Raw genomic sequence first — 26,803 nt, 5'->3', positions numbered from 1 at the left:
AATCACCCATCAATGCTCAAACTACCTAAAAGTCTTATCAACATCCCCATGCCCCTCTATCTCCATAACTTGCAGGTACCTATCTAATTCCAATTTAAACTTATCTACCGTTTCTGCTGCCACTACCTTTCCAGGAAAGCCATTCCATGCACTAACTACTCTCTGAGTGAAAGTCCCCTGCCTTACTACTGTCTTAACTCTCCTCTTCTTTACTTTCAGGCTATGGCCCCTGGTTATATCACTGTCAACTCTGTTGAATAATCCATATGCACTTATTTTATCAATACCTTTCATTATCTTAAACATCTCTATCATATCTCCTCATAACTGCCTCCTTTCTAGTGAATAAAGCCCTCTAGAAATATATAGCATGATGTTTCAAAAAGTTGTGGACAAGTTTTGACAAAACTTGGTGGATGAGTTGGTTCGGTGAAAAGAACAAGCTGATTAGATTTAGGTTCAGATCTGAATCCAGCTCCGGCCTATCAGTGGGATACAAAATGTAAATGGTTCAACCTGGCGGAGGTATGTGCTCAATTGAGTGCCGTTCTAGTTTGATTCATAATGTGTCAAGCAAAAAGTATACTTTACCAGACTTTCAAATTTTCATCTTATTTTCAACATTTTTTGTTCTGCAGACAAACTCATCAAATTAGCTGTGAATGAAACCTCATGATCTCCCAGATTGCAGCCTGCTGGGGAGTGTGTTTCCAGATCCTCCGGTCAAGCTGACTCTCTTTGCTCGTTTCCATCTCAGGCTCATCATTTGGAGAAAAAAAAAACGATTTGAGACATCTTTACACTTCCACATCCATCTTTTAAAGATCTGCACCAGTCAAATATGGATGCTCTCACCGATATTAAGAAGTTCTGCAACAAGTTGGTATATAGATTTCAACATCCTCAAGGTGTTTTTGTTGACCAGAAATTTAATGATTCGCTAATTGACACTTTGTCATCTCACTCGCCACCATCTTCATATTCAGAATGTGCACTGAAGCAGGAAAGATGATTAGATGGGTATGTTTATCAATGCTGTAAAAACAAATACCCACAAAAATTATTAGTTTGCATTCATTACTCTATTATAAACAAAGGTTCGAATCAAATTTGTACCAAAGTATGAAACATTACATTGATTTGGACAAAAATGGACCATGCATAAACAGCCACGGTGATAATAAAATTCTTCTTTTTGACAAAATTTAAGAAACTTTTATCATGTGAATTACAGGAATGCAACACAAAACGATGCAAATTGTTTTACTGAGATTAAAACAAAACCAATACCAAGTGTAAAACATTTGTCTGAGATGTTCATCTTGAAAACATCATGGACTTATGAATAGATATACCATATTTTTCTCCCTAAATGAATAGACAAGAATGAAATGCAAAAAAAGTTTCAAGTTTGAAAATTGTGAAATGGTATTTATTTACTGCATTTGCAACAAAATGAAAGATTGCTTCTACATACTGTTACATATATCAGATTAATTCATCAAATGTAAGAAAAAAAACCATTGCAATTAGAGTAAATGTATGTGGGGTGTTGCATATAAAAACAAGTAAAATAGCAAAGATACACAAATAAAGAATCAAATTGTATATTGTCAAATTCAATAAACAGCACTTGTATGTGTAGTTGTGTCTAAGATTATTGTGAGCATCACATTCATTTAAAGTTATGAACAAGGTTAAATCATCCCATCCCTCTCCCTTCCACAGATCTCCTAATGTCTCTGTTCCCCACTGTTTTGTCCTTCCCTCTCCCACCACTCTTGTCTCCTGCCACCCTTATTGTGTGTTGTGTGTTAGCTCTCATACCAGCCTTGACAATGTATACAAAAAAACAAAAATGTGACCCTTGGTGAGCTAAGCCATGCCTCCAAGAGGGGGAGTGGCTCAATGAAACCACACTCACCAGGCATGCCCACTCTGAGTCATGGGACATTAAAAAAACAACTAAGATTACTAAGCAGCTAAAATAGCCAATGCAACATTTACCTGGGAAACAGGACATGTGTTACAATGCCAGTTGTGTAAAAATAAATGCTTCATTAACAATTGGCACAGGAAGAATTAGTATTCGGAAATTAACCTTGTCTTACATTATCCTTCACACACAGGCTTTAGCTGAACAGGGGATATGATAACCTCCATTAAGATCGATACAAAAGCTTTTGAGAGGATATCTTCATCCGTTGTAGGAGCTGGAGTGAAAGTCATGGAGAGAGTTTATGACAGTTCATTAAAAATTATCTTGGCCTATATAGCGTGGTAGGAGCAATCTTAGCCAGATACCAACCAAAGAACAAAGACGATCGAGTGAGGGATGTTGAGGAGAAGCCACCGGATGAAGTACTTTTATTTTTTGAGGCACATAACTCCAGTGAAAGAACAGGATCCAGACAACACTTGCACAGACCAGTACATGGCTATGCATCCCTTTCAGAATTACTCGCAGTTTACAAGGCTGAGGTCCATTGCTCAATGGAATACTTCTTTGCCCTATGGGCTGGTGCCCCAGTATCACATCTGTATCTCATTGGATTATGTGGACTGTAAGGCTCTCAACATTGTTGACATCTCTCACAATGAAGCAGAAGTACAAGGTCTGTTACTCTTACACAGTAGGTATGTGGCCACTTTTTACCACCTCTCTTTCATTCTCACTTTTGTTGATGGCCTTTGTGTGTCCACCTGCTGCCTCACTGCCCTACTGTGTTTATACCCTTTGTCACCTAATGCTTCCATGAGTGAAGAATTTTTTTTTTTTAAAGATACAAGAAAAAACAGCATCAATATGTCATCAGTTGCATCAGTCATAACAGGCATGCTACATCAAGATGATGGCAAATTATATATACATATAAAAAAATCCTCTTTTTGAAAGACCACAATGGAAAATATATACTGGCAGTTATGGTTATTAAAGGACACAACTGCCTTAACAATAAAGAAGAAGAATAAAATACACCCGTGCGGGAATGACGGTCATCTCTGCGAGAAAATATATAGCCTCCTGAAGGTAGGGCAGTTTTTGCAAACTTTGAAGTCACGTGACGCGAAAACGAAAGCGAAATTCGAAAATCCGTCCTGACCAAATTTAGATATTGTCCCATAGATTCATATGCCACAATCAAATTCAAGATTGCTTGAGAAATATAGGAGGAGATAGATTTTGAAGATCGTCATTTTCGAATGAAAATCGTCATTTTCGCATTTTTTGCCAACTTTGAAGTCACGTGACATGAAAACGAAAGCGAATATCAAAAATCCGGCCCAATCATAATTTAGAGATTGCCCCATAGATTCATATGCTACAATCAAATTCAAGATCGCTTGAGAAATGGCGGAGGAGATAGAACTTGAAAATCATCATTTTCGCAACTTCAAAGGCCTCGTGACCTTGACCTTGACCTTCGGTGACCTTGAAAGTCATACCATCGTGTACGTCTCATCGACCTCTATCAGGATCACTAATGACCAGATCTCCCGCTTCACCTTTGTTGTGAACGGACGGACGGACGGACGGATCGAAGGACATCGACACCCATATTATTAGGTCATGCTAAAAGAGATGACCTAAAAAGGAACAACAACAAAAAGTTCTGCATCACAAACAAACAAAAATTATCTATGGAATTTGCAAAACAAATATTTTCAAAGCATTCAGACAAAGAAAGAATGAAACAGAAATAGGTTTGATCTGTCATTATTTTGATGATCTCTCTTTTGCCAGCAGAGATTAACCAAGTGGCTGCACATCATAAGCAAGAAACCCATCCAGAGAAAAACCTATGAAAAAGGAAACGCTCTCGATGCTCCGGCCTCTGCGAAGCTGCCCTGGGTTAACAGGGCGAATATGGATCGGAAGCTGATGGTCTTCACCTGTAGGCAATCCAAAATTCACACAGATGTGCTGTCCTTCCTCACTGGTTACGCCACGAACTCTGAGGAGGAGATCCTGAACCTTCTGATCCCTCAAGATTTCTCCACTTTGCCACAGCAGTTTCAGTGACTTTCCTGAGTTTTTCAGCTCTGAAACTTTGTCAATCTTGCTCCGCGGTAAGATTCTGGTCAAGCCCTCTCCCTTTCCAAGAAAAAATATGACCAGTGGTTGTCTGGTGCGCAATCTGGAGCCAAAATTGCGACGATAAAGACGGCGCATCATCTCGGTGCAGTCTTTGAGGAGAATGATGTCATCGTTGTTTATGGGATGACATTTGTTTGGCATGAAAAACATAGAGCCAAGAAAAAATGGATCTGGATGCCTCCATTCTTTCTGTTTTGCATCCTTCACTACGCCTTTTACTAACGACACAAGTACCTGATAACAAGGCAGGTGTTTTGATTTTTTATTGAAGCAGTGAAGAATGACACAGGCAAAAACGTAGTTTTGCTTTTCACGGATTTCAGAAGTGGAGGTTATGCCTATTTTTTGGTACTCTCTCACAATGGCCTCCACATCTGTTGCTTTCCCATCAAGTAAAAGCTTGTAAAGACCAGAAAATCTGTCACCACTCATTTTCTCAATTTTGTTTTTGGAAATGTATTTGGTAGCAACGCCTTTTGCCTTAGATGCGTCAAAGTCACTGATGAAAATGTTCAGGTACTGATGAAAGTACTTCTTTGTTGGGTGATTGTTCTTATCGTCTTCCAATTCATTTTCACTTCCCCTTGCCTTAGAAAATGTATGAATGCTTTCCAGTAACTCCAGGTTTCCCTTAAGGCTGCTCTGTAAGCTCCGCAGATAAGATTCATGTCTTTCCAGAACTTGCACGGTTTCTTTAGTTTCTTCTTCTTTTTCATCATCACCAGCTGTAGGGATTCTTGAGAGATCACATTCCCCTTTGAGATACTTCACCAATGTATTCTTCTTAATTGGATTGGTTTTGTCAAACACGACATTGTAACTCAGCAACTCGATGAAATACAAAGATGTCTCAACGTCACCGTGAAATCCAGAAGTGTTCAAGTCATCATCCTCTTTCTTTGCCAGTTCTTGAGCTTGTTTAAAGAAATGTGATGCTTTGCTTGCCAACTCCAGTGCTCTTTTCAGTTGTTGCACTGACAGTCCTTCACCTGAAACGTCTTCGAGGATGCAGGATTTCTTTAGCTGATGCTTGAAAATTTGTCCATTGGTGTCCATAATGTATGAACTTTGTGGATTCAAGTCGATTGCTTTATTGCCCCAAACCTGAGCTTCTTCAAAATTATTTTCTTCAATGTCACAGTATCTTGCAAGAGCTTGGGCAATAATTGCATGTTTTGGAAACCTGTGTGTAGCAGCAATAAGCAGAAGTTTGCCTCTTTTTTCATTAATTGGTCCTGGGTAGCTCCGCACCTCCTCAATCAGTGGTGAGAACAAAGTGTTTCTGTCATCTCCTAGCTGTTTACGCTGTCTTGTTACCATCAAGCGTCTCACGTCACGCTCAATCAGGCTTCGTCCCATTCCTGCTTCAAACAGGCAATCTTCCTCCAAGAGATCTTTAGCAATATCGCCTTGCCAAATCGCAAAATCCGCTTTAAGGATCTTAAGGATTTGCAATGCAACCAAGGGATGATTTATCTTCATTGATTCATACGTTCCATTCACTTCATCCATCCGAAACCTTATAAGCAGCAACCTGGCCTGGGAACTGAGAACCTCTTCCAGAGTTTCTTTCCCCCAAAATGCTTGTTTCACTGTTGATATACCAAGGAGAGCTTCACACTTGGACACTGAAATGCAGGAATTTTTGACATAGTGGTTTAATAGAGCCAGATAGCTGATCAGTTTTGTATCTTTGGTCTCTCTTTCAATTCCCTTCAACATGTTGCCAACAGCCTTCTGGATGTACTCTTCATCAAAATTTTCCTTCATAATCATGAAAGATAGAAATGTTTCGATTTCTTTATGCTCCTTCTTGATTTCTTTCAGTTTTTCTTCAAAAAGATGTTTCTCGTTTGTTGACAGCTGCTGCTCCAAATGCACGCTCTCCAAAATGCTGTTCTTCTGGCTTCCAATTGGGTTCTGTGAGCGCATGCAGTTTAGTATGATCACCACAGGGGTCTCAAAATGAACTTTGCTCTCGTAAGCGAATGATCGAATGTGATAGGCCAAATTATTCACATTCTCCAACTCTTCCAAGTCATCAATGAGCAGTACAACTGGAGTGTAAACATCTGGATCAGCTTCCCCATATGTAAGCAATTCGACCACTTGCTTACTGATCTCTTGGTAATCGTGTTCATTGTCTTTCACGGCAGCACATCTGTATTTCTTTTTCAGATGCCAAAGAACGTGCCATGCCAGCGTTGTTCCCCCACATCCAGGGTGATGGAAAATATTTACCGTCTTCACTGCAACATCACATGCCATTGCTGATTCAATACGCTCCACCAATGAATCAAACTGGTCTCTCTTAATGAATGCCTTTCCAGTTTTCTCTGCAAAGTAAAAATTCCAAGGATTGACCTTATCACCCCGATAGAAGGCCTCTTCACGTATCTTTTTGAATTCCTCAAACTCTTCTTTCTGCAATTCTACTGCTGTGCCTTCACACTCATTTGAACACAAGATTTTTATACTTGACAAAAACTCTTCATCTGCAGCTTTCAACTCGCAATCGGTTCCAGAAGATGTGCGCAAGTAACGCTTGTCACTTCTTGTGCCTGACTTTATTTTCTGAACTGTACAGTTCACATGCTGCAAGCTTGACCTGCTTATTGACCTACTTTGTAACTCTTCTTCGGTCACCCTAGGTTTTGCAATGTTTGTCCAACTTTGAAAAGTCTCAGCACTTCCCGTTATGACCAACACACCTTCCAGGCCACCAAATTCCTGGTAGAAATTGATAAATGTTTCCAGAAAAGGATCAATTGGGTCCTGGACTTCAAGCAAGACAAGAAACACCACAATTACTCTTTCACTTGGTGTAATATCTTTATGGCAAAGAAACTGCACAAGGTTCCGGAGCTCCTTGCTGCGTTTTTTCAAGAACTCCTTTGGATCCATTGGCTTGTCTCTTGTGTCAAGCATGTCTGCACGTCCATTGCAAAATATCCAACTTGTTTGCTTGTACAGATGCAAGTCTGTAACCACAGTTTCTATGTCCTTGTTGTCATTTTCAACATATTGACGGGGAAAGTGAAGGTTGACAGCTTTCTCAGGTCGAACAATGCTGCAAAGACCTGATACATTAGATTCTGGATCAAAATCCAACACAGCGAGCCAGTTAATATTCTTAACAAATTCAAGATCTTTTAGCTGATCTTTGGTTGCTTTATTTACAACCAAAATATGTGCTTTGTACAACGAGTTGTCCAACGTGCTTCTTCCTCCTGTTAATAGCATTGCCAACTTTCGGCCTTCATCTTCCCTCTTTACTGGAACCTTTGGGATATCTTCCTTGCTTTGCCTCTCTTTTTTCCATTTCTGAACATCATCCTTGAGCTTTACACAGCTATCAAAGCGAATTCTTTCATTTTGATTTGCCAGTATGTCTGTTGTGGAAGGTCCATCTCTGAGATAGATATGACCTTTATCGGCTTCCCATTTTCCTTCTACATAGTCCATTTGCTTTGTCCTGTATACTTTGTTTCCACATGTTGTACTTGTTGGGACAATGTCAACCTCAATTACATGTTTATTGAGGGTGATTTGAGCTTGTGAGTTAATTTCAACAAATCTTGGGGGCCTCACACAATCTTTAGCATCATCTACATCATCTTTTTCAAAATACTTGGTGAAGTTCTTTTTCAAACAGTCTCCAAACTTGTCTCTGCTTCCATCATCCTGAACACCAACCACTTCCCCATGTATGTATCTAGACTCTTGCTTTCCAGGCATCTTATCTCCCACCCCAAAATGAATTGTACCATTTGTGCGTCTGTTCATGCATCCTCCTGCAAACCTGAACACCTCATTGCAAAATTTCTTCATTTTTGATTCTTCATCTGCATCAAGACATTCAAACAGCTTGTATTCGTGTACTGGATCCAAGTAATTAGTTTTGCCAGACTCTGGGGGCAGGACACTACCCTGAATGTACCTGTTTCGAGAATGCATTTCATCAAATGGATGAGGAGAACAATGGAAACGATGAGAGCTTGGAATCTCAAAATTTAAGGTCCTCTCATTGGGAACTTGAGGATTTTTTTTGTCTCCTTGATGCTTCGATGAAGAACAAGCCTTTGTTGTTCTTGAGCCCATCATTTCAGTCTCATCCATCAAGAGATCTGAATTTGACCCCACTAAATGGGTACCGCTTACATTTTTGTCATCATTTGTGCTCTCATTCAATCCTGCCTGTTTATTTGTAGTACACTTCCTTGTTTTTGACTCCTCTGGCTTGTTAATCATGTGGCTGTTTCCACTCTTTTTTGCTTTTTTCTTTGCTCCTGACAATTTTCTCTGTTGAGCTTTCATCTTGTCCAGGAATAAGTCCCGTTTTTTGATCAAAATCAAGCTTGGAATAAGAAGAAGCCCAAGTGCTTGCAGAATATTTTGGTCCAAAATCTCCAGGAAAACACCTGTGCACTCATGATCATATAGTTTGTTGATGTCCTCTTGGTCAATTGGTACCTCTTTCTTCAGCCAAGAATACACATTGTTCTTGTCCCAGTCTTTCATGTTTGCAGGCAGGAACCGTTGATCAGCAACAACTGACGATTCCCCTCCTGCTCCAGATCTTGTTTCCTGGCCTGCCAAAGATAACAGCCTGAGATGTAGAAAAAGACACTTGGTTCATCATGCCAGTGCCAGAGCCACATAACATTAATAAAGCAAAATAAACCACCAACTCATATAGATTATCTAGGCAAGGCTCAGATCTAACGTTATGGACACCAAGCGGTGTTCATCTGGGATTGTGCAGGTATTGCATGCTCTGTGGCAAGGACTCTCCTAAGGGGATAGCTTAAAGGGCGGAGCACTTGGGTGCAGTGGTCGTCTAGCGTCAGGAAATGGCTTCCTCCATGGCTACATATGATGCTGTTTGATGCCACGTTCGATGATGAACAATGAAATATCCATCTCCAAAACTGCAATTTACAACATCTTATTAGAATTACCAACTTCCCCAACTCCTATCTCTTCATAACCTGTTTTTCCAACTTTCCAACATCTCCTCACACCCCGTTCACAATCAAGGTAGCAACGAGAGATGTCTCGCAAAAACAATTATCCAAACTTCTTTCAGGTCCCCATTCACAATGTCACGAGATATGTCCCATGAAAATTTCCATCAATTGCCACTCTCAATTGAATGCGAGTAGCCTAATTGTGCAAATAAATTATCCTAAATTAATTCTCTTCTTCTTGAAGCATATCCAATATATAAAGCTCTTTCTAACCACTCAGTGATATAAATGTTGAGCATTTTCTATGTGTGCTAGAAATCCGAAATTTGGCATAATTAGCAGAGTCGATGCAGCTCAAAGTCATTATCCCAGGAAAAAGAAAAATCACAAAACCATCAGAAGACATCTATAAACGAAAATACCCACAAATAAAAGTCAGCCAATGCAACTTTGCTCTGCTCACAGCAGGACATGTGACCCAAAACAATAGGACGTCACATGATCTTGCACAGCTGGTGCTTCTCAATTTTTAAGGCAGTACGATGAGAGAAGTGCTTTTGGGTCTGTGATGTTTACGGTCGATGTGCAGTGAGCGCGAGGATGAGGTAAATGCTTTAAAGGTTTATTAACGGTGAACAATTGCGAATAAGTGTCATAGTGCATATCTTAAAGCGTTGCATGTTTGCATTTATAGTCAGACCTCTGTAACAGGCACCCTGGTTGTAACAAACATTCAAAACACGTTTTCGTCAATGCATAATTACTTGTACAGTATTCATGATCCACGCAGCCAGAAATTAACCCATAAATAAAGAAAGATCGCTTTGTCCCTTCAAATTGAATGCAGATACAAAGCCGTATGTTCGAAAATCCTTGAAATACAGATGAGATTGCCGAACCATAAATGAACTATCACGGTGGGCAGTCGAGTGCATGTCTCTGCCAGCCTGGACAGTTTCCATTCTGTATCCCATTGACAGTTCAGATCTGTATCCCGACCTCAACCGAAATCTAATTGGCTTGTTTTTGTCACCTACCCAACTCATCTACCAAGTTTTGGCATAATCCATGCATATCCTTTGGAGATATCGTGCGAAACTGTACTGTATATCGCTTTTGGTCCTATTTTTCAATGGTGAAATAAATTTTTAAAACTTTTAAAAGTTTCTGTATCCGGACCGGGATGCAGATGCTCAGAAAAATCGAATCACTTTGTCCTTGTGAAACACCCAATATGTTCACCGAGTTTCATCCGAATCTGTCCATAACTTTTTGAGATATCGTGCTGTATATATTTTTTGCCTCGAGCTCTCAATAGTGAAGAATCAGTTTCAAAAATTCTCATAACTGGATCTGGATCCAGATCTTCACCAAAATCTAATCAATTTGTCCTCGTTAGACACCCAACCTGTCCACCATGTTTTGTCCAAATCCGTCCATAGCTTTTTGAGATATTGTGCTATATATGTTTGCTATATATCGTTTTTGGCCTTATCTCTCAATGGTGAAGAATCACTTAATGCACCACACAGGGATGCCAAGGAGGAAAGGGGGTGGAGACACTCAACAGAGAGGGCGACTGAAGCTTGCTTGGACCCGTCCCTTGGAACAACCGAGGGAAGAGGGTCGCAGACAGAATTTAGGATTCTGGAAACTAAATTTATGCTTTGCAGTGGCGTTTCATTTACCCAGTTCGGCATACCTTCTTAAATCATCTATTAAAAGCACACAAAATCACTTATGCTATCTACATTGCACTGCATTTATCATCTAGTTGGTAATGGAACACAGAGAAGACATAGAATCACTATCCCTCTTGCAGTCTATCATGTAAATTGTTACAAATCTAAATTAAGTCAATGTATCAAAAAATAGAAGATTCTAACACAACATGATGATAGATAGAATCGGCTCTGCTGTTAACAAAGTGCAACATGGGAACAACTACAAGAATATGGCAATTACTGTTTGTTTTGCGCTTCGTTTTATAAATTCCAGATCCACCCTGTAACACTTATCTTTGACATAAAATCACAAATTACGATTCTTGGTGTTCCCATTAGAATGTAAAGAATAGTTATATTTTACAACTTCTGTCATATTTACATTAAACATGACGATAGCTGTAAACTAAAGAGCTCATTCTGATCACTCATTCATGATGTACTGTCGGACCCCGCTATTCACAGGGGATATGTTCCTGGAAAATCCCATGAATAACAGGGTATTGTTTCATTAGAAAAAGTGTAGATCGATTCCCGGCAGTTCGTGATTCATGAGGAAAAATCAAAAATCCCATGAAAAACCGCGAAAACACCCCTGAAAAACCGTGAATATGCATGCCAAAAAACTGTGGAAAACCGCGAAGATGTGAAAAAAACCGTAAATACGCAAAGCACAGGGCCGCCATTGTTGAAGCAGGTCGCATTTTATAAACCGAGAATACTCAGGGTCTGCAAATCGTGAATCCGTAAATAGCGGGGTCCCACAGTACTTGAGTTTTTAGCTGCTTACATAATGCAACCACAATCCACTTCATCAAATATATAAAGCTCCTTCATAATCCATTTAATCAAATATATAAGGCTTATTAAGCCCGCGCTCGCCAAGGAAAAAGCAGGGTTAAGCGATCTGTCCCGTACGTGCGTACATGTGTGTCTGCATTTTGTTATTTCCTTTTCTCTGGAACCACTTGTTGGATTGAAACAAAATTTTCACCATAGGTGCAACTACTCATGTGGAATGTTTTAATGATAATTATGACATCGTAGGTCACGTGGTGTGGCAGCCATGTTGAAAAAATGTGAAACGTTGGACTTCTCTATCTCTGAAACCGCTCCATGGAAAAAAAAATTGAAATTTGGCGCACGTCACGTACTCCTCATGGGTTATGTGATTTTTTTATGATGTCATAGATGCCTTCCTTATGACGTCATAATTACATAATGTAGAACGCTACATCCGATCAGTATGAAAGTTTTTGAGGGTCATCTAGGGATAAATTGGTCAACAGAAAAAGAAATTATGATGTCATTTGTCATGTGGTTCGCCAGCCATATTTAAAATTGAAAATAAAAAAAACTTTCAAAATCTTCTTCTCCAAAACAACTTTACATATCGAGGAGAAACTTTACAGGTATGATCGCCTATCCATCCATGAGGAAAAAAAAGTTCCCCAATGATGACGTCATAGGTTACATGGTTTAGCAGCCACATTGGATTTACCCTAAAACCTTCAAAAGTCTTCTTCTGAACGGCTGGACAGATTGAGGGGAAGCTTCACACACACGTTCCCTAAGCCTTGGAGATACCAGCGTGTTGTTGAAAAATAGGGGCAATACCCTTGGGCGCTCACCTGGTAGCGGCTGGATAAGTAAACCAGGAAACCTCTGGTAGGCATTTATGACCCACAAAATATTGTTACGTTTGTGGAGATAGATGGAGAAATTCCATAGTAGAGATAAGATTGTATAGTTTAGCATGGTCCGTGGATGGGTAAGAGACATCTCGATGTAATTTAAGTAGGGAAAACTGTGAGCTTAAGATTGTTACGTGTCACCACACAGTGGTTGGTGCTGTGTTAATTAGGTAGGGTCTAAGGCTAGTTCTCCAAGTATGTGATTGCCCCCTGTGACCTTTTCCTATGTTTTTGCATTTACAAAGCCAGCTATAAAAAGGAACAACGTTCTTCCCTCAACAACAACAGAGCCATACATTTCTGAGCAGGCAAGAGGGCGGTTGGAAGCAAAGCGTGAGGCTCTGGTCCCTCTTGGCACGACAAAATAGCAGTGCCATTCTCATTGTTCGTGATAATGTGAATGGGCTCATGTGCTGGAGGAAGACGCTAGCCATTGTCTGTACGGCTGGGTCATGAAGTTTGTGCACTTTGGGAGGAGAAGAAGAGGAGCGTGTCTCTCAACTATAACTTGGCAGTATCCCGTTGTATGTTCGAGGAAGAAGGCAGCGCCATTTGCTGTGAGTGTGCCTGGTGCTGAGAGAGGAGTGGCGTGGCAGTCTCAATCATGAGAAGAAACTGTTTAGCGGTTTGTGGGCTCCTGCTGTTGAAGACCGCTGCACGCATTGCCTCATGGAAGTGGCTACGAGGAGCGACTTGGCGCCATTTATGGTGCATTTTCCCATGCAGTGGCTACGAGGCTTGATGACTGTGAGGCTCCTAAAAGGTCATCTCTAGACACAAAGCTGAGTACCGGCATAAAGGGAGAGACGATTTTCTTTTATTTTTTTTATCTTTCCACTTGTCTGTGTGTGTGACTGAGTGGAGGCGTCTGAAATTCGGATTTTACCTCACGTTTCATTTTCGCCCTTTGATATATTTTCATAACTCGTTGATGTTATCTTCATTAAGCCATCATTTGTTCAATTTACTTGTGTTCATTTATTCATTGTGGGTTCGAGAATAAACCCGTGTGCTTCCGTTCTGGTGAACGCCTTGGTAAACGCCCTTTATTGTTTCTCATCCCACACACGCCATCATCTCCAAGGGTTTTGGCTGTTCACGTCTGAGTTAAAACCGTCTGGCTATCCATCCAGGTCGGTGTTATTCGGCCTCAACACGACAATATGAAGCAGAGAAGAAAGTAAATACCTGTGGATTTTTTTTTTAATGAAGTGAATAAATTTTGGTATATCACAGGTGATGAAGGTTGTGGTCAAGTTTCATCAAAATTGTGTGTAGTTTCTGAGAAGAGAGAAAATACCTATTTTGGGGGGCAACCTCCACTGTAAAACCCATTAGACCCTGAATTTTTAAATAGCATGAACAAACTTTGGTACATCATGGGCGATGAAGGTTGGGGTCAAGTTTCATCAAAATTGCTTGCGTAGTTTCTAAGAAGAAAGCAAATACCTATTTGGGGGGCAACACCCTACCCCCCGTGTATCCCTTTAGACACCAATTTGTTTAATGTCGTGAACAAACTTTAGTACTTCACAGGTGATGAAGGTTGTGGTCCAGTTTCATGGAAATTTGTGTGTGTAGTTTTGAAGAAAAAAGCAAATACATATTTTGGGGAGAACCCTCCCGTACATTCCCTTATACCCTAATTTTAAAAAATATCTTGAACAGTCTTTGGTACATCACGGACAATGAAGGTGGTCATCAAGTTTCATCAAAATTGTGTGTGCAATTTTTGAGAAGAAAGCAAATACCTTTTTTGGGGGGTTGGGGGGGGGGTAAACGTCCCCACCCCTGTAAAGTCCCTCTGTAGACCCCCTCAGACCACGATTTTTTTAATGCCATGAACAAATTTTGATATCACAGATGATGAAGGTTGTTGTCAAGTTTCATCGGAATTGCATGTGTAGTTTCTGAGAAGAAAGCAAATTCATATTTTGGGGGGCAACCCCCCCCCCACCCCGTAGACCTCCTCAGACCCCGATTCTTTTTTAAATGGTGTGAACAAACTTTGGTACATGGGCAAAGAAGGTTCTTGTCAAGTTTCATTGAAATTGTATATGTGGTTTCGGAGAAGACAGCAAATACATATTATTGGGGGAACCCCCCACCCCATACATTCCCTTAGACCCTGATTTAAAAAAAATATCGTGAACAGTGTTTGGTACATCATGGGTGATGAAGGTGGTTGTCAAGCTTCATCAGAATTGTGTGTGTTGCTTCAAGGAGAAAGCCAATACCTCTTTTTTGTGGGGAGGGGGAGAGAACCCCCCCACCCCTGTAGACCTCCTTAGACCCCAATTTTTAAAATGGTGTGAACAAACTATGGTACAGCATGGGTGATGAAGATTGTGGTTGTTTCATCAAAATTGTATATATGGTCTCTTAGAGGAATGCAAATACATATTTTGGGGTGCAACCCCCCCCCACCCGTAAACACATTTCGGGACCGATTTTTATTTTTATCTTAAATGCCATGAACCAACTTTGGTACATACCGGGTGATGAATGTTGTTAAGTTTCATCAAAATCGTGTGTGTAGTTTCAGAGAAAAAGTTGCAAATGTCTGGACGGACGGATGACGCGCCATCCCAAAAGCGCCCCAGAACTTGTTCCAGGTGAGCAAATAATTGATGTCACATTGTTTGGTAGCCATATTGGATTGAAGGAAAATATTTTTGAAATTCTCCGTCTTGAACTGTTTCATCAATCGACGTGAAACTTTAAAATGATGATCTGGTAGTGATGGGGAATATATTGTTATGTTTGTGGGGTAGAGGGAGGAATTTCATTGCAGAGGTAGGATTGTGTAGGGTAGCATGGTCCGTGGATGACCAGGAGACATCTCGATGTAATTTAAGTCTGGAAAATTGTCAGCTTCTGTTGTTATGTGTCGCCACATAGGGGTGGTGCTGTGTTAATTAGGTAGGGTTTAAGGCTAATTTCTCCAAGTATGTGATTGCCCCCCTGTGACCTTTTCCTATGTTTTGTATTTGCAAAACCGGCAATAAAAGAACCACGTTTTCAACAACAACAACAACAACAACAACAACAAAGCCGAACGTTCGGAGCAGGCAAGAAAACCCCACCTTCCCGGCTTCGGACCAGCAAGCCATGCCCCTGTGGCTGATGATTGGTCAGTGTGATGTTGGAGAAGAGGGCATGACAAGAGCAGATAGTTGGTGTGAGGAATGCGGTTGAGACAGAAGATCACGTTTTTGTTTTCCTCTTGGTACGACAAAATAGCAATGCGATTTTCGTGTTCGTGCTGTGTGAATTTGCCCACCTGCTGGGGCAAGATGCAAGCCATTGATGGTTTCTGAGTCGTGAAGCGTGTACGTTTCTGAGGAGAGGAGAAGAGAAGAAGATCGTGCCTCATGGCCTTATCTCAGGGCCTGAGAAATCGTCCCGTCGTATGGTCAAGAAGAAAGGTGGCACCCACTTGCGGCGAGTGGGCCTGGTGGAAGAGAGGAGTGGGGTCAGCAGCTTCGTGAGAAGAAGCTGCATGGCGGTTGGTGAGCCTTGGCATTGAATACCACCACACGAATACCTCACACACGTTTCCCGCCCAGAGAGCCGCTTGGTGCCATTTTCAGGTGCGGTTTCCTGCGCAGGATGATGCGGTTGATCGCCAAGCTCATAAAAGATCATCTCTGGACACCCAGCTAAGTGCCAGAATAAAGGGAGGGATTTTCTTTTATTTTATCTTCTCCTTGTCTGTTTTTGTAAATGTGTGTGGAGACGTCTCAACTTTAGACTTTAATTTACCTCACGTTTCATTACCTCATGCTTTGATTTATTTCCAACATAAATATTTCATTTATGTTCATTAAACCCTTATTGGATTCGCTATATATGCTAGATATCCCTTATTGTCAGGTTTTCCGTGTGTGTGTGTGTGTGTGTGTGTGTGTGTATGTGTGTGTGTGTGTGTGTGTGTGTGTGTGTGTGTGTGTGTGTGTGTGTCTGCAACGTGAGGCTCCACAGCACAAACCAGCAAACCGATAATTTATTTATTTACCGAAAACTATTCCCCACCCACACACCACCTCCAATTATTTATTTATTTACCGAAAACGATTCCACCAGCCACACACCACCTCCAATTATTTATTTATTTACCATTTCGGATTCTCCTCCCGACGCACCACCTCCAATTATTTATTTATTTACCGAAAACGATTCTCCACGATCCACACACCACCTCCAATTATTTATTTACCGAAAACGATTCCACGACCCCCACACCACCTCCAATTATTAATTATTTAAAGTGGGAGTGGCATAGGGAAGTGGGCGTGGCTTATGAAAAGCGTGGCTAACAGCTTGCTGTTTTTTCATGTTCCTCTAACCGCGGGGACCGCCCTGTTATCCAGCAAGCCATCCGCACCTCCTTCCCAGGCATTCAAATGACAGACAGCGACTGCTGCCTGTTGGCCCCATGTTGATTTGGGAGCTGACATGCATGGCATGGTCAGGGGACAACTGAAGGAGATTCCAGCCCAGCAACCTCACAGGGAGGGTGATGTTACTCAAGAGCACATCTGCACCAATGGGCACTCCACGCTTGGAAGAAAAAGGGCGGTGCATGACCTGTGTTCCCGTGAACCACCCCCACAAGAGGCGGGGATTCACCCTTGATTTCCCCAAACTCCACCCTCCCACTCCCCATGACCCTTAAGTATCGACGTTGGTCGCTGTAGCGAGAGATTGCAAGGAGAGATTCTGGAGTTGGTGGCGGTTGCTCCGGGATGGAAGGCTCATTGCAAAGTTCGTGGATGTTTCCTTCCAAAAAGAACGGAAAGGAACAGAACACCGAAGAAGCGGACCAAGTGCCAAGCAGTCCAGGCACATTATTGAGTGAGAGGAAAAATCAGCAACCATAGATGATAGGTAGTTCTGACTCTTACACATTTTTTCTCTCTTTTTCAACTCGTCTACTGTGGACGCGCAAGAGGTATCAGTGAGGGCAAAGCTTGAACAACTGCTCCTTTTAGAGCGCCCAGTGACTAGCACCCTGTCCTTGTCATTCTAAGCACCCAACACCGCATCCCACTTGCACATCTTCATTACGCACCCAGCACCCCCTTTTGTTCTTCTTTACCTCTTCCCCCCCTCACCCTTACCTTCCCTGCACTTTGATTAAGCATGTGCCAGCATGTACATATGTGCTGGGTAAGTCAGAGGCCGCCAATGCCTCAGCTTTTCTTATCTCTCTTACTTATCTACCCTTCCGCAGAGTGATTCTGATGGTGCCTGCCATGTTAAACTGAGTAAGCTGTGAAAGATAGATAGTTCGGGTTAGTTATGCTCTTTGTCACTTTGCTGCATGAATTTGTATCCTTGTATGCCTTTTGCCACACCACAGGAATACTGTATGTCCTTGCTTTATGACTACCCTCCTGTGAATAAACCCCTTGTCTTCACTGTGCCACATTCTTTTCCTCGCACTTCCTTATAAATAAGCCTATGTCAATTACTTAGGTCAACCTGCTCGTAGCGTCCTTTCTTCTAATGGTCCAGCACAGTCTGCGGTATTGCTAGACGGGAAGCTTCACCCCATGTAATTTTCTCTCGTTAGCCAGTTGTACTCTCTGTCCCGCTCGGCAGTAGTCCGAGTGCACGCAGAGGGCACAAAACTCGGTTAACCTAGTCAGCTCCTCGGTTAACCCTGTTGGAGTTGACGAAGTTAATTGACGTTCGTGGTTGCTTCACAACTCGCCGGGTTGCAGAGTTTTCCATGGCATGTCGGACTACAGGGTCGGGCGTTTGGGAAGAATCCGAGTGCTTCCCCTCTCGGTAATCCTCAAACCCCGAGTCCGTAACAATACAATGAATGTAATCGCTAATTTCAGCACAAAATTGACAAACTGTGTGCATGGAAAAAACAGCGCAAACGAAATAAGAATAAACGTTTGGTAGGACAAAATTTTAAAAGAGCAGAAAAAAGAAGACATTGTCAAAGCTTTTTGTCTTGCAGCTCGTCAGGACACACACAAGAATACTGGATATGCAGACACAAAATGAAACAATATATTTATTCAGACAGTTGGGGATTGCTTATTTGGACTGTTACTGACACAAACATACTGTTACGTCTGAGGGGGGGGGGGGGATATGCATTCAAAGGGAAATTAGGATGTTTAATTAGGTATGCCATGCTGTTAGAGTTGTACCAGGATCTCGATGTAATAAGTAGCAATTCAGTGGTGATAAATTGTCTAGTAAATGTCCATTTCTTTAAGGGGGAAATGATAATTGTCACGTAATTAGATAGGGAGATGGGTTAGGGTAAGTGTTTATGCGTATGCAAAATCAATCAAAATGCCAGGAAAGAGACAAAGAGCAGATGCGTATCGGGGGTTGACTTACTTACAGCTAAACACAGACAAGAGTACCCAACGGATCATTCAGGGGGAGGGAAGGGGAAAGAATCGTCTCGCTCACCAGAGTAGTCGTCCGTGAAGCGAAAACGTCCTGAAATGCGTGCGTGTCACGTCCATCGCCAGCACTCAGCTTTGCCGTGCACCCTCTCGTGGGGCAGCCTTGAATGCCAGTCGAAGTCTGGAGGGCACCGAGATTGTCCGTCATGGGTTTAGACCCTGGTGTTGTTGGTGATGGACCTGTGCCTCACTTGTTGGTGGCGCTGCTCACACCGACACGTGCACCACACGCTCGCTTGCCGAAGCACTGGGAAGGATGAATTGTCTCGTTGGCGCTGGTCAGACACCCACACGTACACCACACGCTCGCTTGCCAAAGCGCTGGGAAGGACGAATTGTTTCGTCGGCGCTAGTCAGACACCCGCTTCTTGCTCGCTTCTCTCGCCCTTTGCTTTTTCCTCTCTCCTTTCGCTTTTTCTTTTTCCTCTTACGCTTTTTCTCCTCACGATTTTCTCTCCTGACGAATTTCTCCTCACGCTTTTCTCTTCACACTTTTTCTCTCCTCTTTTCTCCTCAGAACATACCTCTCGCTCGTTTTTATATCTCCGGACTGTCTCCGCCGGTCAGTCCGTCCCAAGCTCACCCCACCCCACTGGTGCATGGTTACCATGACGACCCGTGCGCTCTCAAAAAAGGCGGGTGTCGGAGCTCGTGAAAGCATGTTACTGAGGAAAAATGAGGGCGGGTTTCAGAGCTCGTGAAAGAAATGTGTGTGAACGTGTCTGTCGTAAAGACAAAAGCTTCCCATAAGAGAGGGGATCTATCCCTTACCCTTCTCAACGCATCACATTTAATATCCTATTAGACATGGGGATGGGGCTAATCTGAACATGCATTTAAGGAAATAACTGTCTGAGGACCTGGATACTGTATGTGGATGCATTCATCAGACCGGATTCTAAAATCCGTAACACTATATTGATCCGCTGTGGGAGAAAGGGAATCTGTAAAAGAGAATCCCTTTCTCTCACTGTGGATCAATTACCATTTCAGTTATTATCTTGCCAAAACGAAGTTTTTGCAAGATATGTTAGTCAGCTTGTATGCTTTTTTTTTGGTGTTTGTCTGTAATCACGTATAAAAAATTCTGCAGAGCACAGTTATCATTGGAAATTTTTGTAACTTCGCATATCAGAGGCCTATAGAGGTCCCTTTCAGCACATAAAATTTTGAAGGTCAAGGTCACTTTGTCGCAAATCAGGGAGTCGACGAAACCCTTATTTTTTGAGTAATTTTGATCGGATCGTCTTCAAACTTCATGGGAATATAGTTCATGGTCTGGCGCTCAGCTGATTAATTTTTGGTGGCGATTGGCCTTGACCTTCATATGTTTTTTTTTTGTCTGTAATCACGTATAAATCACTCTGCAGAGCACAGTTATCATTGGAAATTTTTGAAACTTCGCATATCAGAGGCCTATAAAGGTCCCTTTCAGCGCATAAAATTTTGAAGGTCAAGGTCAAAGGTCAAGGTCACTTTGTCGCAAATCAAGGGAGTCGACGAAACCCTTATTTTTTTGAGTAATTTTGATCGGATTGTCTTCAAACTTCATGGGAATATAATTGATGGTCTGGCGCTCAGCTGATTAATTTTTGGTGGCGATTGGCCTTGACCTTCATGGTTAGCGCCTAATGTCAAACATATTTGACCCAAGGTCAAATTTTCAAGTTTTAGGAACCATATCGTTTAGTACTTCAAATTGAACACCTTGATTGAGTGCTTTCTAGATATGTCAAGCTTGATTCATTATGATGTCATTTGGTGACGTTATGAGGCAAATGCATATTTTTCATGGTTACTCTGTAGAACGATTCTCATCGGAATCTCTCGTAGGCAGATATTCCTCAAGGAGTCGCTCCTGGTGGATAGCAGCTCTGTTCACCTCAGTGTGACCTTAAATAAGTCACACGTGGTCACCTTTTGGCAAGATATGGGTGACATTGGTTTATTTACTTCTTATTTGTCCTGCTTTTGAGGAGCTCGTTTTTAACAGCACATAAACAATTTCTCTCAAAACACTGCATGAAGAAACGAATCATTGTTAGCTCTCCATTCCATGTGATAAGCTTTCACTTTTCCATATTTTCGTCCTTTCTGGATAACGAGGACAAAGATGCATTTTCTTTACTCTGTCTGATCAATTGGAACTGCCCCATGCTGAACAGCACGGCATTTTTTACACTCCAAAACTGATTTCAGAAAGAAATATTGTTGTGAATTTGGAAACCATGAGCACACAAACAGACAGCAGTCTCAAAGCTTAGTTATTTCCGGAAAGGAAAGGGCGTGTCCCTTGCCCAATCAGGGACAGACGGCGATTTTCCCACGACAGCACCGAACCAATGATGAATGAGAATACCTCAGACGGCGATTTTCCCATGACAGCACCGAACCAATGAGGAATGAGAATACCTCAGACGGCGATTTTCCCACAACAGCACCGAACCAATGAGGAAGGAGATTACCCGAGACGGTGATTTCCCACGAATCCCGACCAATGAGAGGTGAAGTTACCACCGATCCACCACCCAACATGAGGGATGATATAAGAAACATGAGGGGCCTCTGAGGTGGTCGGGCGGTCGGTCGATGTGAGAAGGGTTCGTGCAGGTGATCATCATTGCTGCCGGTTGGTTCGTGTCTGGGCTCGTCACCACTGCTCCTGTTTCGCCCCACGTTGGGCACCGTATCATTGTTGCCGAGCCTAGAGTCTCTGTTGCTCGCAATCCAAGCTCCCATGGACCACAGGTCCCACACGTGCAGTCGCGGGCCTAACCGCACGAGGCGGCCAGGTACCGACAGGGCTCTGGTCCCCAGCTCGCCTTTCCTTCCTGGGCTGAGGGACCAAATAAAGACCCACGGGGTCCATTTCTTTTTGGGTGTGTGTGTCTGTGTGTGGCCCGTCTTTTAAGTGGAATTGTTCAGTGCTTTTGTTCACTATACCTTGCCTTTCCTGATAGTCATGATAACTCTGCTCTGTGTCTCCCTCCCTATTATAAATAAACCCCGTGTTAAGTGTTTCAGTTTGTTCGTGTTTTCATTGGCCTAGCATGGTTCGGGTTTGAGCTATAGTGATGCCGATTGTGCCGTAAATTGTTATTTGGACCGGCGCGGCTTGGGTAATTCCAGCTCGGTTACGCCGGATCCGAGTCTGTAACAGCGACTCGGTTCGGACAAAGCCGGCCGAGGGTGTGGCTTCCCCGGTAGTTAGATAGCGTGAGTACTTAGGTAAATTGGAATAGACAAGTGGACCCTACCTCACGCCGTCAAAATATTGGCGACCACGGTCCTTTAAGCGACCCGTCGACTCCGGAGTTATCCGGGGTGACGACCTTCAATTCCGGTGTTCGGTGGGAGACGGCCCAACTGCTCCGTCTAGCGGTCGTCCTCGCTCCCGAACCCCAGCCCACAACAATATGACTGACTGAGGGTCCACACAACTTACCACTTCGCTTGGGGAAGATACGTAACAATATTGGGGCCTTCTGATCATGTGATCACGTATCATCCATTCACGATAATTTTCACTCAAGCTGAGTTTGCCAAACTCTAGTATTCTATGGCACTGTCAAACCCCACCCCACCCACACAATATCCTCAATGCAAACTATGAGTTCTGTGAACATCTAATCTGTCTCAAAGATTTGTCACAATCTGATTTTTTAGCCGGCCGAGGGTGTGGTCACTGGAATGAAGTTCTCGGGAGCTTATGGGATGACGCGTCGTCCATCCATCCACAAATATTTGCAACTTCTTTAAAACTACACATATGATTTTGATGAAAGTTTACCACATTCTTTAGCACCCTGTATGCTCCAAAGTTTGTTCATAACCATAAAAAACATATATATATATATATATATATATATATATATATATATATATATATATATATATATACATATATACATATATACATATATATATATACATATATACATATACATATATACATATATATATACATATATATATATATACATATATATACATATATATACATATACATATACATATATATATACATATATATACATATACATATCGGGCCCGAAGATGGTCTACGGGGGTTGCCCCCAAAAATATGTATTTGCTTCTTCTCAGGAACCACACATGCAATTCCGATGAACTTGATCACAACCTTCATCACCCATGATGTACCAAAGTTTGTTCATGCTATTTAATAATATTGGGGTTGAAGGGGTTTTACGGGGGTGGGGGGGGGTGGTTGCCCCCAAAATAGATATTTGCTACAACATTGGTTCATTGGTAGGTACATTTTGCCGATTCCTTGCCACATTGACTTCCTCCTCAGTGTCATTATTCCACCAGGTGAGTGCCCAGGGGTATTGTCCCAATGTTTTTTTGTATGCAGTGTCAACGCTCATGGAGGGGTTGGAACATGGAATGAATCAGGATGTAATAAAACGAAAAGAACAGGATGAAGAATGGTGGGGGGCACACAAACAGCAGGTTGAGGGACAAAATAGAGGGAGAATTGCAAGAATAAAGGATGTGGGGAAGAATGATGGCAAAAAGGGGGGAGGAACACAGTAGGTGAACAAGATGGATCCAGCTACATACTTTCAATCAGAGAAGTGGAACCAAAAGCTGGAAATGAGGAGAGGTGGGCTTGGGGAAGGTTAATGGGGATAAAAAAAAGATCATAGCTGTTCCTTATTGCAAAGTCAAATTTTCATAAAAACGTTTGAAAGAGCTAATGTGACCACGACTCTGTCATTCTCTTAATAAAACACACATCACAAAGCAGATCATACATGGTCCTTTTATCTTCTCAACCCACTGTAAAGTTTATCTTGGCAAGAGGTGTTAGGTGCACTACCTGAGAGTTCTGTGCCAACTGTTGGGGCCAGACTATTTGTTGCAGGTTTCCCAGCCATCGATGCTGAACCACTTGGCACTGCTTTGTTTCCCATCAATGCTGGGCCACCTTTTGCCACTTTGTTAGCCATTGATGTAGGGCCACTAGTCGCTGCTTTGCTGGCCACCAACGTCGGGTCATCGGGCACTGATTTGTTGCTCACCGATGCTGGGCTTGCAGCTTTTGATTTGTCAACCACAGATGCAGGTCCACTGGCTGCTGTTTTAATAGCAACAGGTGCCTGGGTACTGGTTGCTGATTTATCAGTCACAGATGCTGGGCTACCAGCTGCTGCTTTGCTGGACACAGGCGCCCATCCACCGGCCCCTGCGTTTATGGCCACAGATGCCCGTCCACCGGTCATTGCTTTGCCAGTCACAGATGCTGTGTCACCAGCTGTTGACTTGCCAGTAACAGACGCTGGGTCAGGGGCTGCAGCATTGTCAGCCATAGACTCAAATTTGCTGGCCACAGATGGTGTGTCACCAGCTGTTGACTTGCCAGTCACAGACGCTGGGCCAGGGGCTGCAGCATTGTCAGCCATAGACTCGCGTTTGCTGGCCACAGATGCAGTGTCACCTGCTGCTTCTTTGCTGGCCATTGACGCCAGATTACTTGGCACAAATATGTTTTGGTAGATGAGGATAATCCACTTTATATATGGTAGCCAGTGAAGGAGGAGCACTCGTTGTTGTTCCTGTTGAGCCGCCCACCAGAACAGCTTAATTGACACCAACAGTGGTTGCAGGTTGTGCAGTGGAACTACCTTGCTGGTGTACCATGGGTTGTGACATCCTCAAGTCTAGGAAATGAACAACAAAAGCACACCTCAAAATTGTGTTTACCCTCCACAATGATTTTTAAAAAACATTGTTTTTTTTATATAAAAAAAATTTGTTCAATAACTAGGTGCTGTGCAGCATAAATCAGGTTCATCATGGTATGCGGATTCATCATGGTATGCTGTGCAGATTCATAATTGTATGCTGTGCAGCATAATTCATAATGGTGATATTTATCAGAATTATAAAATAATGAATATTAAAGGACTTTTTAAGAAGTCTTTCATTTGGATACTATTAATGTATCCATACAAAACTATTACTAAGCCTTTATCGGCCAAAATATATCTTACAAGTCGGCTCAAGTCGATCACAACCTGGTTGGCCAGGCCTGACGTTTGAGTAAGAATTTGAGATTCATTCATAGCGCCAATAATAACTCACCTCGTTTTCGCGAATGACTGAGATGAGTCACATAGCTTAATGCTGCACCTTGGAATACAACACAGTGCCTTTTAAGCACCAATACAAAATTATATCGGGTCACGAATGAAAGGAATTATACTTATACAATGAAAGGAGATGCAAAATCAATTTTGTCCAGCTCACCTGTGCCATGTTTCCAGTCCAACACAAAACACATTTCCCAACTCCAAGCCCACATCCCTCTCCCCTCCCAACTCCGCATCCCTCCTCCCTCTCCCAACTACAATTCCCACGTCCCTCCCTATTCTCAACTCCAAGTCCGCATCCCTTCCTCCTCCCAACTCCAAGTAACACAACAACAACAGCAGCAGCAGCAGCAGCAACAAAAAAGACCATATGCTACCCATTGTCCAGGCAGGAATTTGTAGTTTGTTGAGGGTGCTGGAAATAATTTACCTAGTCTTCATGAAAGAGAAAGTGGGATCTTTAATTCCCATTTACTAATGCTAAGAGACGAGATACCAGGCCTAAAGTCCATCTGAATAACAGTGAAATCGATGAACTTGATGCCTCGCTGTGTATGCAAAACACATTGATGAAGGTTCTGGGGTGGGATTCAAACTCAGGCTGGACAGGTGAGAGGTGAGTGTGCATACGTCAAAGCTAAATCCTGCCAGCCCCCACAATAACCTACTTTAAAGACAAAAAAAAAAGATTTTTCATCGTAATTTAAATCCGTTTTCGTTATGAAACTACTCGAAAAGAGCTATATAGTTCAACGGCTATTATTTCACAATTCTCTTTTCATTCCAATTCTTGTTTTTTCTTCATTTCTTTTACCATCTATTTTTTCATTATCTATTTCTCCAAGGAGAAGTGAATTATTGCAGAAATTTTTCTGTAAGGCTCACTTGGCTGTGCCTGGATGGGTTTGAGCGTTGTGGAGTCGCGGCTGAAACCCGAATGCTATCCAGGTTCCTCCTGATGACTCCAAATTTGCTATTTACTTCTTCGGGTTCCTTCTTGGTCTTCCGTTTCATTATGTTTGTAGCATATCCTGATGCTGTGTGGACTTTGCTTCCCTGCTGATGGACCCCTGGTAGCTTGCGTTTGAGCCTGGGGAGTAAATGAAATCTGTCCGGCTTCTTCCCAACATCTTTGTTCTTTGTTTCTTTCACGTTTTTGTAATCATATCATTTTTATTTTATTATTTCACAATTCTCTTCATTTTAAATTTTGTATTTTTCTTCTTTTCTTTTACTATCTATTCTTCTCTTTCTTTATCTATCTCTCTAAGGAGAAGTGAATTATTGGAAAAAAAAATTCTGTTAGGCTCACTTGGCTGTGCCTAGATGGGTTTGAGGGTTGTGGAGTCACGGCTGAAACCCGAATGCTATCCAGGTTCCTCCTCATGACTCCATCTTTGCCCTTTACTTCTTCGGGTTCCTTCTTGGTCTTCCGTTTCATTAGTTGTACTCGCAAATACCACTCGTCGATTTGCTGACGGGAATACTGAGAGTGAGGAAAAACAGGGGGTGAGAGGAAGGGGTGGGGGAGAGAGAGAGAGAGGGGGGGGGACAGTGAGAAGGTGGAAGGAGAAAGAGCGAGGATGGAGGGAGAGTGAGGAGGGGTGGGGGAAAGGAAGGTAGCGAGAGGTGAGAGGAAGGGAAGGAAGACGTGTGGTGGAGCATTAATTACAATTCATACTGTCTCATCATAATGCTTCTGCAAAGAATAAGAGTGACGAGGGAAACAAAATAATGTATGAAATCCATTTTGTTCTGGT

At 42.3% G+C, this 26,803-nt stretch overlaps 1 protein-coding gene and 1 long non-coding RNA gene across 12 annotated transcripts in view; one reads left to right on the top strand and one right to left on the bottom strand.

Moving 5' to 3' along the window:
* Positions 1–2,782, top strand: part of LOC147013059 (uncharacterized) — a 50,018-nt gene extending 47,236 nt beyond the window's left edge. The window contains exon 2 of the long non-coding RNA XR_015051177.1: positions 639–2,782. This is a non-coding gene — a long non-coding RNA (uncharacterized LOC147013059). The remainder of the gene's footprint in view (positions 1–638) is intronic.
* The window catches only part of LOC147013058 (sterile alpha motif domain-containing protein 9-like), a 49,863-nt gene continuing 24,463 nt past the window's right edge, over positions 1,404–26,803 (bottom strand). For 6 of the 11 annotated variants that reach the window (XM_085854545.1, XM_085854549.1, XM_085854553.1 and 3 more), the window contains 2 exons: positions 23,771–24,611; positions 1,404–8,691 (listed from right to left, as the gene is read on the bottom strand). In XM_085854545.1, coding sequence (XP_085710671.1) covers positions 3,752–8,691; positions 23,771–24,410 — 5,580 coding nt within the window. In that variant the 5' untranslated portion in view covers positions 24,411–24,611 and the 3' untranslated portion in view covers positions 1,404–3,751. Of the gene's footprint in view, positions 8,709–23,770; positions 24,612–25,928; positions 26,263–26,355; positions 26,530–26,803 lie in introns of those variants that run through there. The other 5 variants (XM_085854548.1, XM_085854550.1, XM_085854546.1 and 2 more) reach the window with 3 other exon arrangements.

The sequence above is a fragment of the Eptatretus burgeri genome, chromosome 14, assembly GCF_056783735.1.
Source record: "Eptatretus burgeri isolate ZD-2024b chromosome 14, Ebu_testis_v1, whole genome shotgun sequence".
NCBI lineage: Eukaryota > Metazoa > Chordata > Myxini > Myxiniformes > Myxinidae > Eptatretus > Eptatretus burgeri.
Note: the sequence above shows the minus strand (reverse complement) of the source record. Positions and strands in the feature narration are given on the sequence as shown.